This window comes from Pseudoliparis swirei, chromosome 4 (genome assembly GCF_029220125.1).
Source record: "Pseudoliparis swirei isolate HS2019 ecotype Mariana Trench chromosome 4, NWPU_hadal_v1, whole genome shotgun sequence".
NCBI classification, from domain to species: Eukaryota; Metazoa; Chordata; class Actinopteri; order Perciformes; family Liparidae; genus Pseudoliparis; species Pseudoliparis swirei.
Genome location: NC_079391.1, coordinates 5,564,146 through 5,586,538, shown reverse-complemented (window position 1 = coordinate 5,586,538; position 22,393 = coordinate 5,564,146). Strand labels below are relative to the sequence as shown.

Here is a 22,393-nt window from a genome sequence, read left to right as displayed (position 1 = left end):
ATGGAGCCTCTCTCTCTCTCTCTCTCTCTTAAATGCCCATAGTATGCATCATTATCATCCATCATGTATTAAGTTTCCCTTCCCAAGTCCTTGACTCGCTGTCCCTGTTGCTCAGTCGTACTTCCATTTATCACGAAGTGACACCCTCCGGGCCGCCCGGCGTCCGTTAAGTCGACTGAGATCAATTCATCATTTCAGACAAAATCTCCGCCGTGTTCCCTGATCCCGCTGACAAAAAAGAACTTGACTGTAAGCGACATCTTGCAGCGCAGGAGCCAATGATATCACTCTCTTAATTTTTGCGTAAGTAATTTTTTATATGACGCCACCATCAATTATTGTATTGGTTTTCACAACAATGTCCTGTATAGGAACAACAACTGCAACATTAATCATGAATATAGTACTTTTTACAGTCATTTATTTGAAGTCAATTATAACTTACACATTGCCACATGCAGTTCTTGACTGATAACTTTGTTTTCTAGGATTTATATGAAACCACCAATCAATATTTGGTCTTTTTACTATTCATACTTTTATTTTTCCTCTTGTTGTGAATTCTGTTCCACTGCACTACGCACACATGGGACTCAATTAGTCGTGTCCACTACAGGCGCTCAAGGAAGAAAGCCACATCCATTAATTATACAGATAAAAATCTATACTATTGTAATGATTTTCAAGGTGATGACGACATAACATCACAAAGGCACGTCAGTTAAACCTCCGACCTGCTGATGGTGGCTCTGCTTTCCCCCCTTTTTTTCCATTTTAACATGATGTTGTGAAACGCTGGTATGCCATATGGATATGAGGTCACGTCACAGCTGTCCTTTTGATTAGTCACAACATCAACAGATCTTCTTTTTTTTCACTGTGCAAAGCCTGCCCACGGGGTCCAGTCCGCCCATTCCGTCCAGCAACTCTGACTCAAACCTGGCTCTGAGCACACGCTCTCCCTGGGATGCACACAAACACCATCAGCTGGAGTTCAGGATCCAACACACATACGCACACACACACACTCACATGCCAACTCCACACACACACACACACACACCACCTCATCCAAGTTGCTCCGTTTGACACCAAATCAGGTCTCACTCCATTGGCTCCCTTCAGTTAGCCGGTCATAGACCAGAAACAGATGGATTTTGGACACTCACACTGCAGCCAGTACAACCCTTGTGTGTCCTATTTCTGATCAGGGTCAGTGATAGCATATATATATATATATACATCCCTATGCATAATGGATAGATGTGTGTATGCTTAACATGCTTGTATTTGCTTGTGAAAACATCCACTTTACACTAATTACGTATACAAGCTGTATTTCCTATTGTTGCTCAACCTGTGAAATACCTGTCGGCCTATAACTGGGTCACGGGCCTGCCGGTGTTGAGTAATCACAAAACATGACTATACCAATATGTTCAAATGAGCTCGGGGTCCAGAGGGCAAGAGACTAAAGTTCTGGTCCAGAGGCTGAACCACTGTGAGAAGCCCCCGCTGTAAGAAGCTCCATCAACACAGCGGTGAAGGTTATTTTACCACTGAGCCCAATTTACTCAAACTGTGCTCAGTGCGATGGGGTCACTATTTCATATTCAAGTCATTAGTGCGAAATGTCTGCCTGTAAAAACGCTGCCAGTGGGAGTTGTAAAAGTCATCATTCTTTCATTTAGCTTTAATGAAATTCCATTTAAATCCAGCAGGCATGAGCTGTCCAGTAAATGTGTGTGTTACATCTCCGCTGTACCTTAAACGCGAGACTAATCTCTCACATTAATCATCATCACCTATATACCTCTTGCTTGGTGATGATAAAGGTCAAACATAATTTAAATATATATATATATATATATAGGTCTTCTTTATAAAGGTGCTTTTGCCAACCTGTGAATTTTCTTTTGACAGAATACATTTAAATAGTGGGAGTCAGGATTGAAAGAGAAAAAACACCCACCTGAGAGTGTGTGAAGATGAATTAATTAATTAAATTAATGAATGTAGAATAGAGAATAGATCACTCCCTAGGTATACATTGTTTTCTTTTTGTTTTTTATTTCATTCTGTATCTTTTTTGTTGTTTATCCTATATGTTTTAACACTTCTTCTTATAAATATGTGGTGAGCATCATCTAAAAATCTGCACATGCAATGTCAATTGTCTGAAAGACATCTGTAAATGTCTAATTGATGCAAATAAAAAGAAAAAAATCCAATTGATGCAATTAAAAAAATGAAGAAAATATAAGATCAGTAAGATGTGGCGAGCGAGCAGCTCACTGAATGTGTCTGTTGTCCCCCACCCACCCCACCCCCGGGACCCTATTCTATTCTAGAAGCTGGGCTTCTCTGTGATTACACCTGTGTCCTCCGTCTGCTCGTTACCGTATCGATCTCACCCCGTCAAACAGACAGCAGCCACCGGCCTCATTAAATGACATTCACGAGCGCCACGCCCCGTGCACCATCATCATGTTTTATGACCGTCTCCATGAGGCAGTTGGGCGGGGGGGTGGGCGGCTTTCTCGTGTCAGCTCTTTTTCGACATTTGTTGGATCGTAACAGTATGTAAGAAGTCTCATCGGGCCTCCGTATCTGTGTTTGCTTTTCAGAACGCAAATCGAAATAAAATGCCGAGAGACCAATTGCTAAACACGCCGTACATGGGGCAAAGGAAATTAACCCTTTTTTTCTGGACGTATAGAATGATTGAAGTTAAGAGAATGCAAGACCTAAATGAAATTGTACATGGTTGAGCAGGGGTGTCAGTCATTTGCCGCGTGGGCCACATCACCCTCTTAAAGGGCCGGATGTATAAACTACTGCCGAACATGTTGTTAAATAACTCTCTTTGCATTTGATTATTGTTTATTTGAGTGTAGAAATATTCTACAAAGGAAAATGTCTCTCATATTATAACATAAATCCATTTAATTTGAAACATTCAAAATAAAAGCACAGGATATATTTCTCAGATTTCTTTAAAAAAAGGTGATCATGTGTCTTTCAAGCCATCAGGGGGCCACATAAAATAACGTGGCGGGCCGTATTTGGCCCGCGGAACCTTATGTTTGACACCTGTGTCGTAGAGGAATCAGTTCTAGCTGTCCCACTGATTCTACCTGGGAAAGTGGATTGCCCCCCCCCCCCCCAGCATGCATTGCATTAGCTGGCTCATTGGCTTCCTGATATAGGGAAGCAGCGTCACGGAAAAAAAGCTGTGCGTCGGAAAATGTTTAGGCGTAGCTGTCGATGTGATGTTTTGTACACAAAAAAAGATGATAACGCCCGCTCTCCTGAAAGTGAAAATATCCCAACCGCGGTAGAGGTGTTTCATCAACACGGTGACGGCTCATTGGCTGAGGGGCTGGAAGCTATCCTCACTCGCAGTTTGGGAAATAAAAATTTTTTCTCATCTACTTATTCCAGAAAGAACCTTTAAAAAAAAGATGCAAACTTAACACATATGTTTTAACCCTCCTGTTACCTAAGGGTCAATTTGACCCCATTCAATGTTTAACCCTCCTGTTACCTTTATATTTACTGACATATTTTACCCTCGGGGTCTATTTGACCCCAGCAATTAAAACCTCCAGACAATTATTAGAATTAATATTGTTTTCCAAGTTTAAGTGTGAGGTACTTTATGTTTGTTTGTTGACTACCTAAATAGCCCTTTAAATATATAAAAAAGTTGATATTTCTTATATGTTTGACACAGTGAAAAACAGCCTGGGGTCAAATTGACCCCAAAGAACACCGACATTAAACATTGAATGGGGTCAAATTGACCCTAAGGTAACAGGAGGGTTAAAAGTGTGTTCAAAGTTTACATCGTACCGTACTTGTTCTCAAAGTTATTGTAAATAATCAGTTTTTTTGATGAGTCCTTGAAATCGATACCGCAGGGTGGAAATAAATCCCACGTGTACTTGTTGGGCGAGAGACGACATGCCCGGCTGTATTTTCTCCCTCCTGGGTTTACAGATTAGATGCTGAAAGGAGCACCGTTTTGTGTTATTATGGTTTGCCTTTACACTGCATGGCTGCCGAGTGTTTAATAGCAGGAAGCAAGCAGAGGGGATTAATCAAGACGAAAGGCTCCCCGTGTCAAGCTGCCACCGTGTGATGAAGCACCTACTGTCAGCCATGTTTGCATATCATGGCCCGTAGCATTGTGAAGGTGGAGCTGACCTTACCGCTCTCTCTCGTACGCTGCACTGCCCTCCCTTCACATGACGGCCCGAACTCGCTCTCTCTCTCACACACATATATTTGAACATGCATGAACAGAAACACTGAGATAGAGATGTATTACTGACCGTGTTTACATGCATTCGAATAACTGGCTTAGTCGGACTGAAATCGAATTATCCGTTTCATGTAAACACCTTTGTTCGACTATGTGCGGTCCGACTACGATCCGATTAACACCCTGGATAACTCGATCCGATCCGGTTGATAATTCGACTATCGCGGCATGTAACGGTGAATTGGATTAGGAACTGGACTTTGCGTCTTTGCGCATGCTTGAGATCCCGCCGCCCTCCTCCCCCCTCCCTCCCATGTCGTGACCCGGAAGTCGAAAGAGTCGAAAGAGACGATAATGTCACTATTAACATCATGCAAGAATAGTAGAGGGATGTAGCTTCGCCTTGTTCTCTGTTCGCCATCTTTCTCGAAATGTTGATGTTGTTGTTGTTGGTTGTTGTTGGTGGTGGTGAAGAGGTCAAGCGGAAATGGCTGTATCACCACGAGTTGTAATGAAAACAGCGCCACCTATCGTATCGGATATGACATGCTTTCGGCCAATAATTCGAATTACTCACTGCCATGTATATTGGGATAATAGCAGATCCCCCAAAAGATAGCATAGTCCGACTAAAGCAAGATTCGAATTATACCATCATGTAAACACACTGAGTGTTAATCTAATCCTCTGTAATCACGGTTTACTTCAGATTCCAGTTTATACTGTTAGATCACATGTAACTTCCGGGGCTATGGCCAGAATTCAAAATTAGCATATGGATATCTTCAGTGTCAGTATGTCATGACATATGAGAAATATGGAGCAGATTACATAATGTATGGCCGAGTTACAACGACTTGCATTTTCATGGCGAAGGGTGTTTTTTGCCGTTGCGCCCACCGCACATAGTTTAATATTTTTTACATCTTTTAAGGATATTTCGCTGGAATGGTCTCAAGAGCATACTGCCTGACTTTGGAATGAATCGGGTTTAATCTCCAGGAGGAGTTGACTGTTTTACAACTCTCCAAAATGTGAAAAAAGTGCAAAATATGCAGATATTGATGGATTGATTGCAGCGCCCCCTAATGTTCAAATATATCATATATTGATTCATCGATGCTTCTTCACATTTAGATCGGCTTTTCCTTACCTCTCTTTATGAATATTTTAATATAATTTATGCTTTGTTTCGCTTGCTTCTCCTCTTATTCCTTCTGGTTTACTATTTTCCTTTCACACTCACCGTCTCGTCTTTTTTCATCGTTTTTTTCTGCCCTCGTTTTCACACAAAGTAGGCCTTCCCAATGCCTGAAAACCAATCTCCGCCGTAACTCAACAAAATGCCAAAAAAGTGGTGCACGTTCTCTATAAATCATGCTGTACACACTAGTCGGCACATCGCGCTGACCTACCAAGATGGCCCCTTCAGCAGCCTCGTGGTTCACGGTCCTGTGGCGAGGGTGAAGACAGGTTGCAGATTTCCAGCACTCGTTCACTGCACTGTTGCCTAACACAGTGTTTGTTCCTATCAGGAGAGATGTGGGCGACATTGTGGGAGGTTGTTTTTCGAGCTATAGCATCAGGGGGCAGTTGCAGTGTTAGCAGTTTTGGCGTCATGGTAAGTGGAGTGTGGTTATTAATAGAGTTGGGCCCATCCATCTTCCTGTCTAGGAGAAAACGCTGGAAGGACCGAGGTGGCGTGGGCTTGTGTTCAGCACTTTCATGGCCGCCCACTCTCCTCCTAGTCATCAAGATGCTTTTGTTTGTTTGCTCACTTTTCTTTTTTTCTCTCGTGCATTTCAGCTTGTAAGGCTGCTGCTGGGTGTGTGACTTTGTCAAACATGTCAGCGAGGGAGATTTGAAGGACCGGGTCCTCATCTGCAACATGCACTGATGGTCTAAACGGTCACTGGTGTCACACACATGGTTCAAAATCTTTGAATTGAGTTCCATTCAATTTAAAATATCTATTTTGCAGCATCTGATCAGAGGGCATATAACATGCTGACTTTTTGACTGTTGATTTCCTCTCAGAGAAACAAAAATAATGGATTTAACACTGTAGGCAACAACATCCATAGGTTGACTGTCACTGAGAAATGTGACTATGATGGGATACAACACTTGAACTCTGTTTAAAGGACAGGCCACATGGATTTAAATACAGCCATGAAACTCAACTCCTAAAGCCAACAGAATGTAAAACACTACTTTTAAAGCATAGCCACTAACACTCCACAAGCTGCTGCAGTACCTGCTGCTGCCAGCACGATGCACATGTACAACGAAAAGATCACGGTGTGTAGAGTATGATTCTAGCAATGTGATACGGTTGAAGTACCTGAACTCATTATTGTCTTATAACACCTGGATAAAAAGCCTAATATTTTAAGATTCAAGTTTGCGACACTGGATCACCAGACCACCGAACACCCATCCCCCGCTGTTGATACAAGTGCCCACCTGAGCAGGGGAATGATGTCATCACCTCCCATCCCAGTGATGGCTGTTTGGCTGCCAGACGCCGAGACAGAAGCATATGTCGCTGGTACGGCTGTTCCAAATGTGCAAAGGAGTCCACAGTTAGCTATAACACCAGATGGTTCATCTAAATCTGGAGTGAGCAACGGGGGGAAAAGAGGAACAAACAAGTGCTCCTACACCCTCTGCCTCCCACCAGCTTAAGGCCAAGGGTCCAAATGTCACATTTGCAAGTTTCAGAAAACGGTTAAGGAAGGAAAGAAATCATGGCTTTTTGCTTATGATCACAACTATCAACATGGCTCTGAGACCTGAAGCATTTTGTCTCACTTGAAGTTTAAACATTGTCTTCCTCTCTCAATGCAAACCCTTCACGGATGTGTGCAATAATACGACTGTGGGTCCGTCAAAGCATTTTTTACTTTCCCCTCCTGCAACTTTGTTAGATGAGGGGGAAAAAAAGTTTAATGTTGAAATGACTTCCCTTTTGAAATTATTATGCATCCTCTGATGGCCCTCACCTAGTCGAGCCAATTTGGCTGGATTTAATTAGAGAGCACAGGAAGTCGTCTGAGACGGCGACCTGGGAATGACCGGCCTCCCTGTTATCTCCCGGGCTTCTTAATTCCGCCGCCACTGGGATGGCTGCCGGCCAGCGCAGTGCACAAGTTCATCGTTTGTCAAATAGATGATTTTCTGCCCGTCCTGAGGATAATAAATCTTTTTATGTCAGAGATTCTCCAAAATGATGAACATTTATGAAATGGTACTTTTATTGCAGGATTTAAAAGATGTGTTCAAAGTCGGTAATTTACCCTCAAACTATACTCTTCTCTTTTTTAATAACTGAATTGTAAATAGCAGCCCGTTAGACCTAAAACTAAATCATACATTATAATTAGAATGATTTGATTGAAATAATCATGAATTACTCTTTTCATGACTGATTATGTACAATATTTAGACAATCATCTGGTAGTTCGGATACAAACTATTGCTATGTCTATCCAGGTGATCTGTTTTGTAATGTGTCCTGATGTGTTAATGTGTCTCCTGAATTAAACTGGGCCACGTGTTACACATATTTCCATCTTCACTCGTGGTGTAACATACCATATATTTGCATATGAACCGCAGATTAATTACACAGTTTAACGGTAAACATCACAGTGTGAAATATTATATTATGTATAATTATCTGCCAATATTTAGTCGTATGTGATCGGGACATCGGCATTTATGCTTTTCTAGTCGCCGGTCTTTGATAATGTTACATTGTAAACAACCAGCCCGTGTTTATATTATTAACATAATGATATAAGAAGGTTTATATTGACAGGACGGTGAGACGGAAAAAATTACGACAACAAAGTCAAATCATAACATTTCGAATATTGTCTGGAGCCTCGTAGACCAGCTGCTATAATCTGTATCTGCCAATATGGATGATCGATGGTCAGCATTAGTACAAAATAATTTGATCAGGGGTCTTCAAAAGTTATATTTGCTCCCTTTTTTTTGTTCCACTGAGTTTTATGATCCGTTGCACTATTTGCTGTATATTTCATTAAGTTAATGGTCACAAAGAAATACATGCACAGCTCGAGTCACCCATCCTTAAATCAAAGGTGTCACATTGCTTTTCTAGCTAATAATGGAGAGGGATCAAGTAACAGAGAAGAAGCCCATTAGTGGAGCTGGATGGCCTCAGAGCAAGCGTAAAGAGATCTGTTTGTCTTTACCTCTTCATTCAAATATAATTTATCTGGACGAGAACAACATTCTAACCACCATGTTACCACCCAAACACAACGTGAGTGTTGTAGGTTCAAAAGGTCAGTCATTAATTAACACATAAAAACATCTCCAGAGAGTTTCAGGGTGATCTATCAAGGCTTAACGATGGGGTTTAACTGCACCTATTTGTTAGGCTCAAATCTGATATAACAATAACAATAATAATAGTCGTTATATTATTGATAATGATCATTATACCACACCTTAATCATTAACTTTTCATATTTCTTTCTAGTTATTGCCAAAGTGGAAATGTAAAACCAAAAAACAGCTCGAAGCAGAAAGTCAGTACCTCGGATATTTACTGTACATCTTGACACTAGAATCTGTCATTCATTCCTTTGGTTCTGTTTCCACTGAAAGTGCTGCCGGAGTGTTTCGGCCTCTTCGATGCTGATGTGTTGTGATCAATGGTGCACAGGCGTCGGTAACGGGGAACCTTTCAAATGTTAAATTAATTACTTGCAATCTAACAGCATCAGTGAAACTCAGCATGTATTTTATGCTTAGTTGGTACTCTCCTTTTCCATGCTTGCTTTAGCATAACGCATAACGTGTGTATTTGTGTGTATTGGTTGTGGAAATGTGGAGTCTGCTGGAGACGCACTATTTCCTACAAAAAGAGAGGATGCTTCCTGTCTGCTTTGTTAGGTGAGGCTGACTTCGCCATAAGCAGACTATGATTTGGTTTATATATATATATATATAAATAGTATAAACAAAAACAAACAAGTAAAAATAATTAAATATAAAACACCTCAAAAGGGTTTCCTGAGCCTTGACAAACACTCAGCTGTTATATTTTTTTTTTTTTTTTTTCTGATCTCTTTTTTTAAAATTATAGGATTTTAGAGTTTTGTTTTTTAGTATTTTATATAGCAATAATAATAAAAAAAAAAAAAACAATTTGCAATATTTTCTTTTGTGTAATGAATCCAGAATATATGTTTTTTTTTTTTTTTTAATATTATTAAAAAAAAAAAAGAACTACAAATATTCTAATTTTCTGAGACAGTCCTGTATATGTAAGGAGTAGGAGTGTCTTCGGTGGACATTCCTTAAAACAATTAATTAAGAAGCTAAGGGAACTATAATTACAAATTCAACTACTGGTGCAAAGTGAACGTATAAATATATATTTGTTGAGGCTTTTCCATCTAAAACAGGCAACTCCCAAAGAAAAGTACTGATCATAATATCATTTCAAGAAACTATGCAGAGTACATTCCTATAATTTTCAATTGTGAGCACTATAAATACTGCATACTACTGGCCAAACTTTTACTATTTGAGTGAAATTACTCTTTCTTTATTGCCGTCTATTGGATTAAGGATTATTTATTGTTAAAGCAATACAAACCCCTCTACTGTGGTGGAGTACTTTATCCAATAAGACTATCAGGTGCTGTCCCAGTGTTTGGTAGCTCACTCAACATGCCACTATCGATTATTTTTCTTGATTTATACTCCCTCCTCTGTGTCCCTGTCCACCTCCACTCAATCTTACTGATACTAGGAAACAGCTCAACACACACTAATGTAGAGAAAGAGAGAGAGCAGGAGAGATAGAAAACAGAAATGCAGAGTGAGAACAAATGAAGAAAGAACATTAACATGAACTCTATATTAATGTCCACATTGTCTTGTAATTTGATTAAAATTACTATAGCACTATTTATTTTTATTAGGTTGTTTAAAATGTCAACGTGAAAATCCATGACGCCAGAGTGAGTTCGAGAGGTGACCTTGTCCATTGCATGTCTTTGTCACTTGTACTGGTGACTCGTGCCAGGTGGTTCCGTCAGGCGGTTAGGGCTGAGCGGGTCAGAGAAACAACATTAGCTACTGTTCTGTTTGCCATAATAAGACTCATTAATATACGGCATGTGTCACCATCAGGATCTGACTACGTGTCCCCTCTTGGCCCTGTTGGTTTTGGCATGACATAAAGTAAGGACAAACACACATTTAATGAATTTAAGCCTTTTTGTATCAGAGCCAAGTTTTTGCACTTCCTGTGAATTTGCATCCCTTATTCATCACTGTGTGTGTGAGGGATGTTTTGGCTTCTCTGGGAGCCTGTGCAAATACCTGTTATCAATTCTGGGCAGATTGCAGCGCACAGGTTTATTGCCTTGTTGACTCATTAAAAATATCCCTAGATGATGGATTTGATTCTGCCTTCCGATGCTTTATGCAAGGCCATCTTTACTAGATCTTGATCGTGATTAACACTACAAGTCTACTGCCAAGGGACATATAGATAAAACCTCCAACGGGTAAAATGTACTCGCTTGTTGCAGTGCATTGATATTCAAACTACAAGGTTTCTTTAATTTACCACGCTACAACACCAGGATGCAAAACAACATGTGAAAGTTGTCGTCCCTGTAAGCCACTCACAACAACATGCGATAGTCCCTATAAGCCACTCACAACAACATGTGATGGTCCCTATAAGCCATTCACAACAACATGTGATGGTCCCTGTAAGCCACTCACAACAACATGTGATAGTCCCTGTAAGCCACTCACAACAACATGTGATAGTCCCTATAAGCCATTCACAACAACATGTGATGGTCCCTGTAAGCCACTCACAACAACATGTGATAGTCTCTGTAAGCCACTCACAACAGCATGTGATGGTTCCTGTAAGCCACACACAACAACATGTGATAGTCCCTGTAAGCCACTCACAACAACATGTGATAGTCTCTGTAAGCCACTCACAACAACATGCGATAGTCCCTGTAAACCACACACAACAACATGTGATAGTTCCTGTAAGCCACACACAACAACATGTGATAGTCTCTGTAAACCACACACAACAACATGTGATAGTCCCTGTAAGCCACACACAACAACATGTGATAGTCCCTGTAAGCCACTCACAACAACATGTGATAGTCTCTGTAAGCCACACACAACAACATGTGATAGTCCCTGTAAACCACACACAACAACATGTGATAGTCTCTGTAAGCCACACACAACAACATGTGATAGTCTCTGTAAGCCACACACAACAACATGTGATAGTCCCTGTAACCTGCAAGGTTTACAGCTATAAATGGCCATTTTAATAAAAATATATATAAAAAGGGCGCTATAATATACACTTTTAGGAAAACATTAAACACTTGGGGACTTGGATATTTTATTAACAAACAGCTGTGAGTAAATTGCACCTGTTGGCAGTTCTAGTCGCGACAGTTTTTTGTCTGATTTGTACTTTTTCCCAGACAAATGTTGAGATTAGCTCTTCTTTTACTAGAATTACTACTGGATGTTTATTCTATTATACCTGCCCTCAATAGTGAACCATTTATATTTTAAAGCATTAGTTTTACATCTGGGGAAACCCCTCTTGAAGAGAAGCTCGATACCCCTCTTTTTGTTGAATATAATGCTACAGACATTGGCTCATTAGTTGATCTTATAGCGTAAAGACCAGAAACCGGTGGAATAGCTGGGTCTCTCCAAAGTGAAAAATGTATCTGCCTACCTCAAAAGCTTACTATAAACATACATGCCCTTGATTATTGATTTGCCCGCAGCCATAATTTACTCCGTGAGGTTGCCAGGCAACCAGAAGAGAAAGGGTGCTTTGAGGAAACTTTGACCCAATAACTCAAATCCTGGCTATTGCCTTATTTTGGAGGTACGGAGGATAATTATAAAACTATCCCCAAAGTGGACTATAAGTATTTTATTCGTGGTGTTTATTGTGATTGGCTGCACTGTGATAATTCAAGAGCTATAAAAGCCTGAGGGGAATGTACCCTTAAAAAAAGTTTGTGAGAAGAGTATTTCACTTTCACCACTTCTCTTTACTACTCCCACTCATGGAGTTTTATTGTTTGGGGTAATTTTTTCTTATTTTTTGCTTCCCTGCAGCAGTTGAATGAAGCATGAAATCATTTTATATGAGATGCACTTTGATGGACTATCTAATCATGTGGTTGAAGTTTGCCATACCATAAACTCGGGAACTGGAGGTCGTTTGAGCCAGTAAAATGTTTGGATGACTGAAATGCATAGATTTTCTTTCTGTCTTATTAACACCCCCAAAACTAGCTAATATGCTCACATTGTACAAATATTCCATTTAACAGGTTCACACAATCAGATCTGAGAAAAATTAGTTAGTGTGCTGTAAGGAGAAGCCACAGATCCATAAAGGTGAGAGCATGTTATTACTGGAAGTTGTCTGGTGCAAATCCTCAATGGCTCATGGGCGATGTTGTTGGAAAAGGGGAATGAGTTCATTTCATTACCTTCAACTGCTGTCTGAAGGTGCCCTTCAGCAAGGCACCGAATCCCAACTGCTTTGGTGAAACATATCAGTGGCAGTATGTGAATATTTAAATGGAAGGGGACGCGGAGCTGAAGGACATCATTCACTCAATTCTTGTTTGAAATGAAGAAAAACATATTTTGTAATGTTCCTATGGATAAACTTCAATGATTCAAGTCTTCCAAATCCAATCAAATGCTCTTACATCCTTACCTACAATTATTACTTTGTTGATTTCTTATTGAAAGCGTTTCTTTGGTTGAACAATAGACTTCTTTATTTTCACAATTGCCTCAAATCTTACCAGCGGACTTTTACTTTGGCATTCAAATGCTGTGGGGCAAACCAGTGATGCGACGTAGCAGCTTTGTGTCTGCTTGAGTTGTAGTTCCTTTAAGTTTGGGAGCATATGTTGTGGGCTGTGGCTGACATCCGTGAGAAATGAACTGATGCATGTCTTATGGAAATTAATACATGATGTATGTGACTTGACAGTAGTACATTTGTGGTTTAAATTATATTAGTTGTAAAGTTTTGCTTGTTATGTATAATATAGGTTTATGCAATAGAGTCTGATCCAGAGTTTGGATTTGGTTCTTTTTTGCTCTTCTAAGTTATTAATAGACTAGATTAACAAACTTTATATTTTGGTGGAACATATTTTCTTTATATATGCGTATATATATATATATTTATATATATAAAGATATATATATATATATATCTTTATATATAAATATATATATTTATATATACATAAATATATCTATATAAATAAATAAATATATATATATATATATATATATAGGCTGGCTCTCAGGATGGCATTATACCTGGCATCCATAGAGTCTCGCCAAGACTCAACAGAGCAGATTCTGCACCATCTGGAAGTCGCACATTAGTGCTACCCCACCCAGAGCCAATAAGATGATTGCTATCAGCATGATTATGCCTTTATTAGATTAGCTGTGCATTGTTTACAGGCTTGTGGCTCTGCCCAAGCCAACCTTGAACGAATAAATACTTTCCTCTGAAAAACCCATGCAGTAATCAACGCATTAGTACAGTGGTCCCCAAACTACGGCCCGCGGGCCGGATTCGGCCCGCCTCCCCATTTGGACCAGCCCCCTGAACAATATCAGAGACGCGTTCCGATTTATTATTTTTTTCACCTGGCCCGCTGCCGTTGAGATTGCAGTGAGACGCGGAGAAAATGTGGAGTGGTGCTCTTCGCAATAGAACATCTTTGATGGGACGTGTCGCGTCTCGGATAATCAGCGTTCAGATGTCGACAGCGTTTGGGAAGTTAGGTTAGCTTGAATGTTAGTCCGCTACATCTGCTGCTGTCACGCTGCACGGTGTAGCGATACTAACAAAGTACCCGTACGTTAAACACGATGTGATTTAGCATATTTTTAGTATCGATACTTCATTAAAAGAGCGATCAGAGCGCACGCGCTGCTTCGCTCCGTTAAATGCTGTCTGCACGCGCAGCGCTCACAGCGAGTGGCGCGCGCATCGCTCAGCCGTGATGCGCGCACACAGGTGAGCACATTCTTGCTAGCACCCCCCCCCCCCCCCCTAATTCTCCAAATTAATTGGAATGTACTTGTAAAACAATCAATATGAAGGTTAATGTAAGACTTTTCTAAAGAATTTATTGTGTTACATTCCAGTTACCACTCTAAATCTGGAGTGGATGATAGATGTTTATAAAAAAAATTATTTCAAGGGTAGAAAACATCTTCATCCAACAGTTTTAAAGTGAGAACGTGACGTGGTTTAATAGGCTATGACTGGTATTACAACTTAAAATTATCCAGATTCCTCCGTAATGATTGCAGCATATAGTCAGTTTTGTCACAGGGCAAAAATAAAACAGCCATTTTTGCCACCGTTGCAGCTCATAATTAGCACCACGCCAAGGAATGAAGACGTGATCAGAGGAGAGAAATGCTCAGCCAACGTCTGTCCCCTCAATGCCAGAGCATGGGGAGAAGGGGAGAGGTAGCCGGCTGAGCCAAGTTTCCACTCCAGCTGGAGAGCCGGTGAGAGGCACGGCTCCTCTCACCTCCGACTGTCAGCCCTCGTAGTCGCTGTCAGACTACCTGGTACATTTAGCTTTTGTTTTTTTCAAGTCTGAAACATGTTAACCTTTTTATTTTCTCTGGAGCATCTTGGCATGCGATTGTGGGTGTACGTGAGATTCATATATAAATATATATAAATATATATATATATTTATATATATGTATATATATATATGTATATATATATAAGTATATATGTATATATATATTTAAAATGTGCATCACTTCAAAAATCCTTTAAAAGATTGTCATTTATTAAGCGTTATTAAGTGTAAGTACACAAACCAAATTTTATATTTTCAATATTAAATTAAACACAATGCTGTGTAATTTTAAACAAGCACAAGGGGTACTTAGCTAAAACAACATTTATTCCAGTTACATCCCTGATTAAAGGTTGAGAACCATAGATAACATGTAATTAAAATTCTCACCACTGAAACGAAGATGTGCATTTAAGTTAAAATGCATATCAACGGGCTTCTGATTTAGCTGAGCGTGAAATCCTGCCCTCTAAGCAGCGTCCTTCTACAGTGACTCCCTTCATCGCCGTGTAAAAAGGAGCCTATCGATATTCCGGTCACTCCTACAGCCGCTGTCACCAGTTCACAGAGCTCCACTGTCCCTCTCTCTGTCAATGGCGGCTCTGACCAGCTTCCCTTCCCTTTCGCTCTCATCAGCACCAAACTCCACTTGGATTAAAAACAGACGTCCCCTTTCATGAGCGTAAACTACCACCCTCTGTTGGCCATGTCAGGAGGTTCAGATATCAAGCCCAACCATAGCATCATTAAACTCCATCTCAAAACACATCTATTTACACTGGTATCTGCTCGATTTGAATATTTTATGTCCTGCTTTTTATCTTCTCTGTTTATTTATTTTCCTGCACCATCTTTTACAGTGTATTGTACTTTGCTCTTTTAACTGTTGACATGTTTTGGCCTCTGTTATTGCCACATTGTTTCAATTGACTACTATACTGCACTTTATGACACTTTGTATGTGATAAGTTCAACATAAATAAACTTTACTTACATACTTACTTACTTTATTAATTATTCAAGTGTCAAATCTTAGTGTGTCAATCCATTGATTCACATTGGTCATCCTTTAAATAATACAATTTCTCTCTATGAAAAGTTAAGTTGGGTTGAGGCCAGCATATTTTTATGACATTTAGTAATTTTTTTAATATTATGAAGTTTAGCAATGCAATATAATATGCCATCAAAAAAAAACTTATCCATTTCATTTCTTTCTTTTCTTTAGGTCCAACTGGCTGAAGCCCTGTTGCGGTCGGCGCGTGGACCTGTGGCAAGTCTGTATGCTCAGCGCTGGTTTCAACTGCATCCTGGTGGCCTGCGTCATCCTGGTGGTGCTGTTCCTGTCGTTGGAGCTGCTGATAGACACCAAACTATTACAATGTAAATATTGTGCACGGCTACTTATCCATATCACTTATTTTAACCATTAGTTGATCGAGTGCGAGTTTTTGCTGAGCGTGCATATTCTTCCTCAGTGACACTGGAGCACAGACTGTGAGTGACGTTCATAAAACACCTGGGGAGGCATGCAGGAGTAGCTCCACGACAGTGGGTAGTTAAACGCTAATGTCCCCAGGCTTCAAGTGAAACTTTATTGACTCTACTTTTCCAAACAATCAACAGGGTCAGATGAAGAGTATTTATTAAAAAATATTTTTTTCTTATTACTTCTATCATTTGCTGTAGATACACCGGTACGGTCTTTAACTCATGGCTTTGAGGTAATAACCTTGTTATGATTGAGATCATAAGTTATAAGGAAGAGCACCTTACAGTAAAAAAAGTACCAGTTTCAAAAAGTACCTTTATTTGAATAACAATTTGCAGTTTATGCTCATTTTCATTTCTATTTTCACTGAAATTCAGAGGAAAATATTGTGCTGTTTGCCATATTTGTTTTTACAATTATATCTACTATGGCTACACATCAGGTATATATGTATTACATAAAAAACTATGAAATATCAATATGATAACCTAAAATAATGCAATATTCTGGTAAATATTAAGCCAGCGTGTTCCAGTTACTTTATCCAGCACAGGCTTTGTGTTGCGAGTTTGTGTATTGCTGCATAAGGGACCCTAAACTGTCTTTGAATATGACTGTATATGGACTATTGTACTGAATACTGGAACAATAACAGGCTTTAACAACGAGAAACTCAAATAATTTACATGAGTAGGTTTTCAGATTTTAGTTTATCATTTTATTTCACTTTACAGTACATTGACAGTACACTTTACAAAGATTCAAGTCTGGTAAGTGTTGCAGAAAGCATCGAAACAGTCATGCGATCTATTCTTAAATAGTCCTGTGTGTGCATTCAGTGTCTCCTCTTTCCATCACTTCTTGCGTGTGCAGTCCTGCCAATCACAGAGGAGGCTGCTGCCGGTGGTGGTGCCGGATGGTAAATGGTTGTGACGGAGAGTGATGGAGAAAGGTGATAATGAACCAAGTCCCTTGTCAATAGCAGCGGGCACTCGACCCGATCGATTACTGGCCGGCGTCCAGCTCCGGTCTCGCTGTGGGGACTGCAGGGGACTCGAGTCACTTTGGATCTACTGTAATCCGGTTGCCAACTCCTGCAAGACAAACAGTGGAGTGGGCAATAGGGCAATAGGGAGTGCACAGAGTCATTAGAGGCGTAGAACTTGAGTAGAAACAGGTTGGCATTGTGGATTCGTGAGATATGGAAAAACATAGAAACGCTGAAGGACAAAAGGAGAATATTCTACTTTTCTAGAGAGCAGCTTGAGGTGTGTTATGGATAAAAGTTCAACGTTAATTCAACGTAAAAATGTAATTTTTTTTCTCTTTGTGCTCGACCATCTTAAAAAATAAATATCACAAATTCTATTTCCATTGAATGGCAAGACACATGCCTATATACAAGATAATATGAGCCAAGATGCTCAAAGGAATTTAGACAACTATTATTGTTTTATTAATTTGCTCACCTCATAGATACATTTTATTACCACCTTGCTTCCTTGCATTGTTTCTTGTGTGCTCCTCTTTAGGACTTTGCAGGCTAACATCTGTCCATGTTTCTTCCTTTAACAGTTTCCAACGCATTCCAATTTGCCAGCATCATCCACTGGATCAGCCTTATCATCTTATCGCTCTTCTTTTCAGAGGTAAAACAATCTATTGTTGTCGATAAAACCTTGTTGGTGATATCAGGGTGAATAACATTATTATTGTCACATCAGTTTGAATAATGGTATACGGTCACAGAAGTCCTTCATGGATATATATATATCACTGATATTTGAAGTGACACATCACATCTCTTTTAAATTCAATATTTAATTAAACAAAACTTCATTTGTACACTACCGTTCAAAAGTTTGGGATCACCCAGACAATTTCGTGTCTTCCATGAAAAATCACACTTTTATTTATCAAATGAATATAAAATGTAGTCAAGACATTGACAAGGTTAGAAATAATGATTAATATTTGAAGTATTAATTTTGTTCTTCAAACTTCAAGCTCAAAGGAAGGCCAGTTGTATAGCTTATATCACCAGCATAACTGTTTTCAGCTGTGCTAACATAATTGCACAAGGGTTTTCTAATCAGATATTAGTCTTCTAAGGCGATTAGCAAACACAATGTACCATTAGAACACTGGAGTGATAGTTGATGGAAATGGGCCTCTATACACCTCTGGAGATATTTCATTAGAAACCAGACGTTTCCACCTAGAATAGTCATTTACCACATTAACAATGTATAGTGTGTATTTTTGATTAATGTTATCTTTATTGAAAAAACAGTGCTTTTCTTTTGAAAATAAAGACATTTCTAAGTGACCCCAAACTTTTGAACGGTAGTGTATATCTTATAGCAATCTAAACCAGGTACAGGCCTCTAAGAAACTAGAGTACGTAGCCACCATTTAATTTCCTTCGTGTCGTCCGTCGTCTTCTCAGGATTCAGCTTTAGATGCCACCTCGAGGCCGGATGGCTGCTCTGTTGTGCAAACCATAATTGTAATCAGTCTTAATAAAAGTGTAGCTATTGTTTGATAATGTAGCGTCTTATCATCGTTCTAGAATTGTGGGGGGGGGAAAAAATGGAGAGGGGAGAATTTGGCCCACGGGCCTCAACTCCAGTGCAAACCAATTACCCGACAGACTCGGCCCCGACGCCCTAAACCAAACATTAATTACCGGTGAGCCACGAGGAGCAATAATTAAAGCTGAACTTAATGAGCGGTAGGGATGAGGTTACGGCGATACGATCCATCCAAATACCTCGCCCACTGACATCACAGAAGAAGAGTCATCTGGGGAATGGAATTGAGATAGATGGAGCTCATCCCCAGCCGGGCCCCTCTGCACCAATCGGAAAACAGGATTAGGACATGTGGGTGGAGTCATTCGACACCGGCGCTGTTGTTCCAACGGACGCTTTGGGTGATGGATGAGCCGGACCGGTCATACATGACACCGCGTGCTAATTGGCGTATGCATCACTGACACCTGCTCAACAAAGGTTCCCACAACCAACAGCTTTTAAAAAAAAAAGCACAATGTAAAGATGTGACATGTGATCATGTTGCGATGTTCTTCCGTAGGTCAAATATCAAGATCAGGGGATCGTATTCTACCCAGATACATAGCTGCTTGTGCAAGGACAGTTTTCTTTTGTTGTTCGAGATGTTTCTGTGATGTCATAGACACATTAGGTGTTTTTATTGTTCTGCATACGTTGTAGATGCAACACATTTTACACCAAGCAAATAGTTATACACTACCGTTCAAAAGTTCTGGGTCATCCAGACAATTTCGTGTCTTCCATGAAAACTCACTTTTATTTATCAAATGAATTGAAAATTGAATAGAAAATATAGTCAAGACATTGACAAGGTTAGAAATAATGATTAATATTTGAAGTATTCATTTTGTTCTTCAAACTTCAAGCTCAAAGGAAGGCCAGTTGTATAGCTTATATCACCAGCATAACTGTGTTCAGCTGTGCTAACATAATTGCACAAGGGTTTTCTAATCAGATGTTAGTCTTCTAAGGCGATTAGCAAACACAATGTACCATCAGAACACTGGAGTGATAGTTGATGGAAATGGGCCTCTATACACCTCTGGAGATATTTCATTAGAAACAAGACACTTCCACCTCGAATAGTCATTTACCACATTAACAATGTAGAGAGTGTATTTTTGATTAATGTTATCTTTATTGAAAAAACAGTGCTTTTCTTTGAAAAATAAAGACATTTCTAAGTGACCCCAAACCTTTGAACGGTAGTGTATGTTGGGCTACTTTATGGTTGTCTCAATGCACACATAGAGCATTCTAGCATATTTATATGGACAATGAAGAGGAAAGCTAGACCACAAAGGCCTCTTCTCAGTTTCTGTTCGTGTTCACACGTCTTGACAACGGGTGTTGGATGTGACGACAACTCGATAGACTGTCACAAGATCTTCCTGTATGCATCATCAACTCTCTCACCTCTCTTTTTTTAATGCTTTTATTTATCTCTCTCTCTCCCCGTCTGTCTTAGACCGTCTTCAGAATCGTCGTGCTCGGGATCTGGGACTACATCGAGAACAAAGTTGAGGTCGGTGGCGTCGCCCGTTGGTTCATTAGCAAGTCTTGATGACCATGGTTTCCATTTTCCCCCCCCAGTATTCAATATTATTTTAAATGTTGCCACTTGTTCCAACATTGGTGTAGTTCAGCATTTTGGGAAATACGCAACATTTGCACATATTTGAATTGCGTACGTGTGTGTGTGTGTGTGTGTGTGACCTCTCAGGTGTTTGACGGTGCCGTCATCGTGCTGTCCCTGGCCCCCATGGTGGCCTCCACGGTGGCCAACGGGCCCAGCAGCCCCTGGGATGCCATCAGCCTCATCATCACTCTCCGTATCTGGAGGGTCAAGAGGATCATCGACGGTGAGGCCGACACACAAAGCTGGCGTCCGTCAAAATGTGTTTTTAAGGACGAGCGCCTGCGTGTGAAACTCGTCTTGTGGAGCAACGCACGAGAAAAAAAACGCAATCTCGATAACTCAAAAGTAGAACACAGTAGGCATGAATATCAAACTATGCGACCCCATTCTCTCTGTGATTATACACATAATTTACTATTCAGCCCAAGCTAGCTATCGATCATCCCTCGTAGCAACATTTCTGCCACTCTGCTCCTCTTAACTTGTATTGATTGTAAGGGGAGGGTTGAATAGATTCAGAGAGGCCATCATGAATATCGTGGTTGTTCTCCCTTATGCTAATGAGGAGCGGTTCAATATCTGTTCAGAGGTCACCCTCACCACGGGCCTCTGACTGCATACAGAATCAGCTGCACACAGAAGCCAGTGTGCGGTGTGTTCATGTCCAGTGAGCAGGCTGACCAGACGTCCTCTTTTCCCCTGGACATGTCCTCTTTTTGAGACCGAAAAAATGCGTCCGGCAGGGATTCAAAAAACGTCCGGGATTTAGCTTCGTCGGATATTTGTGTTTCTCTGGGTCTTTCACAAACTAGTTATTACCCCTTACAAGTTTTGGAAATGGTATCTCCCTTGCGTTCCACCTTCTTGCCCGAGCTCTGACTGTAGAGAGAACAGTCATTGGTCGACCGATATCAGGGTTGCCAGATACACGATAATTATCCTCCAAATATGACCATTTTGAGCCTTTGGTACGATACGTCACCATTTCCAATCTGGCAACACGGAGCACCTTGCCGCCTCCACTAGTTGCATTGTTTACAGCACATGACATCTTTTTTATTTATTATTATTGCTTCAATATATGGACAAGACACATGAAAGAAGCGCTGGACTAAATGCCACAAAAAAGATTTGTTTTACATTTGCACTTTGCAGTTTTGTTAAAGTTCAATAAATAGATGTTCATATAGTCAATTGTGTCATTTTTTGTCATTTTATTTGTGACATTTGTATGCATTCACATGGTCATGGTGCGGCATGCTATACCCCCCCCCGGCGACGAAGTGTCCTCTTTTTCACAAACTCATATCTGGTCACCCTACCAGTGAGACAATGGACGAGGATAAGGACTCTTTTCCCAAATGTTTCCCCTCGTAGCAATAGTTTGATATTTTAAGAAATATGCGAATTAGCTTTTCTGGAGGAGATGGTTAGCTTAGCACAAACACCGGGGAAACAACTGAAGCTTAGCTTAGTTTTAAGTTCTTAATAAAGTCTTCAATTGACCTTTTTCTGTCTCGCTTGATTTCAGGACGTCTTTAGTCGAGAAGATAATCGTACGTCAGTACATTGTTTTAATGGATCAAAGATATTGAACTGAAATGGGACACATCACATTGACACGATTAATCATTTCAGTAATCAATACAACACGGCTTTCAACCACATTGATTTACTCTGGCGAAGCACGTTCAGCCGGAG

The 22,393-nt window shown here is 40.2% G+C and overlaps 1 protein-coding gene across 1 annotated transcript in view; it reads left to right on the top strand.

Annotated features, from left to right (window-relative positions):
* LOC130192807 (transmembrane protein 266-like) overlaps window positions 1-22,393 on the top strand; it is a 53,419-nt gene that overhangs the window by 17,901 nt on the left and 13,125 nt on the right. The window contains exons 4-7 of the mRNA XM_056412974.1: window positions 16,214-16,368; window positions 18,053-18,126; window positions 20,522-20,578; window positions 20,777-20,915. Coding sequence (XP_056268949.1) covers window positions 16,214-16,368; window positions 18,053-18,126; window positions 20,522-20,578; window positions 20,777-20,915 — 425 coding nt within the window. The remainder of the gene's footprint in view (window positions 1-16,213; window positions 16,369-18,052; window positions 18,127-20,521; window positions 20,579-20,776; window positions 20,916-22,393) is intronic.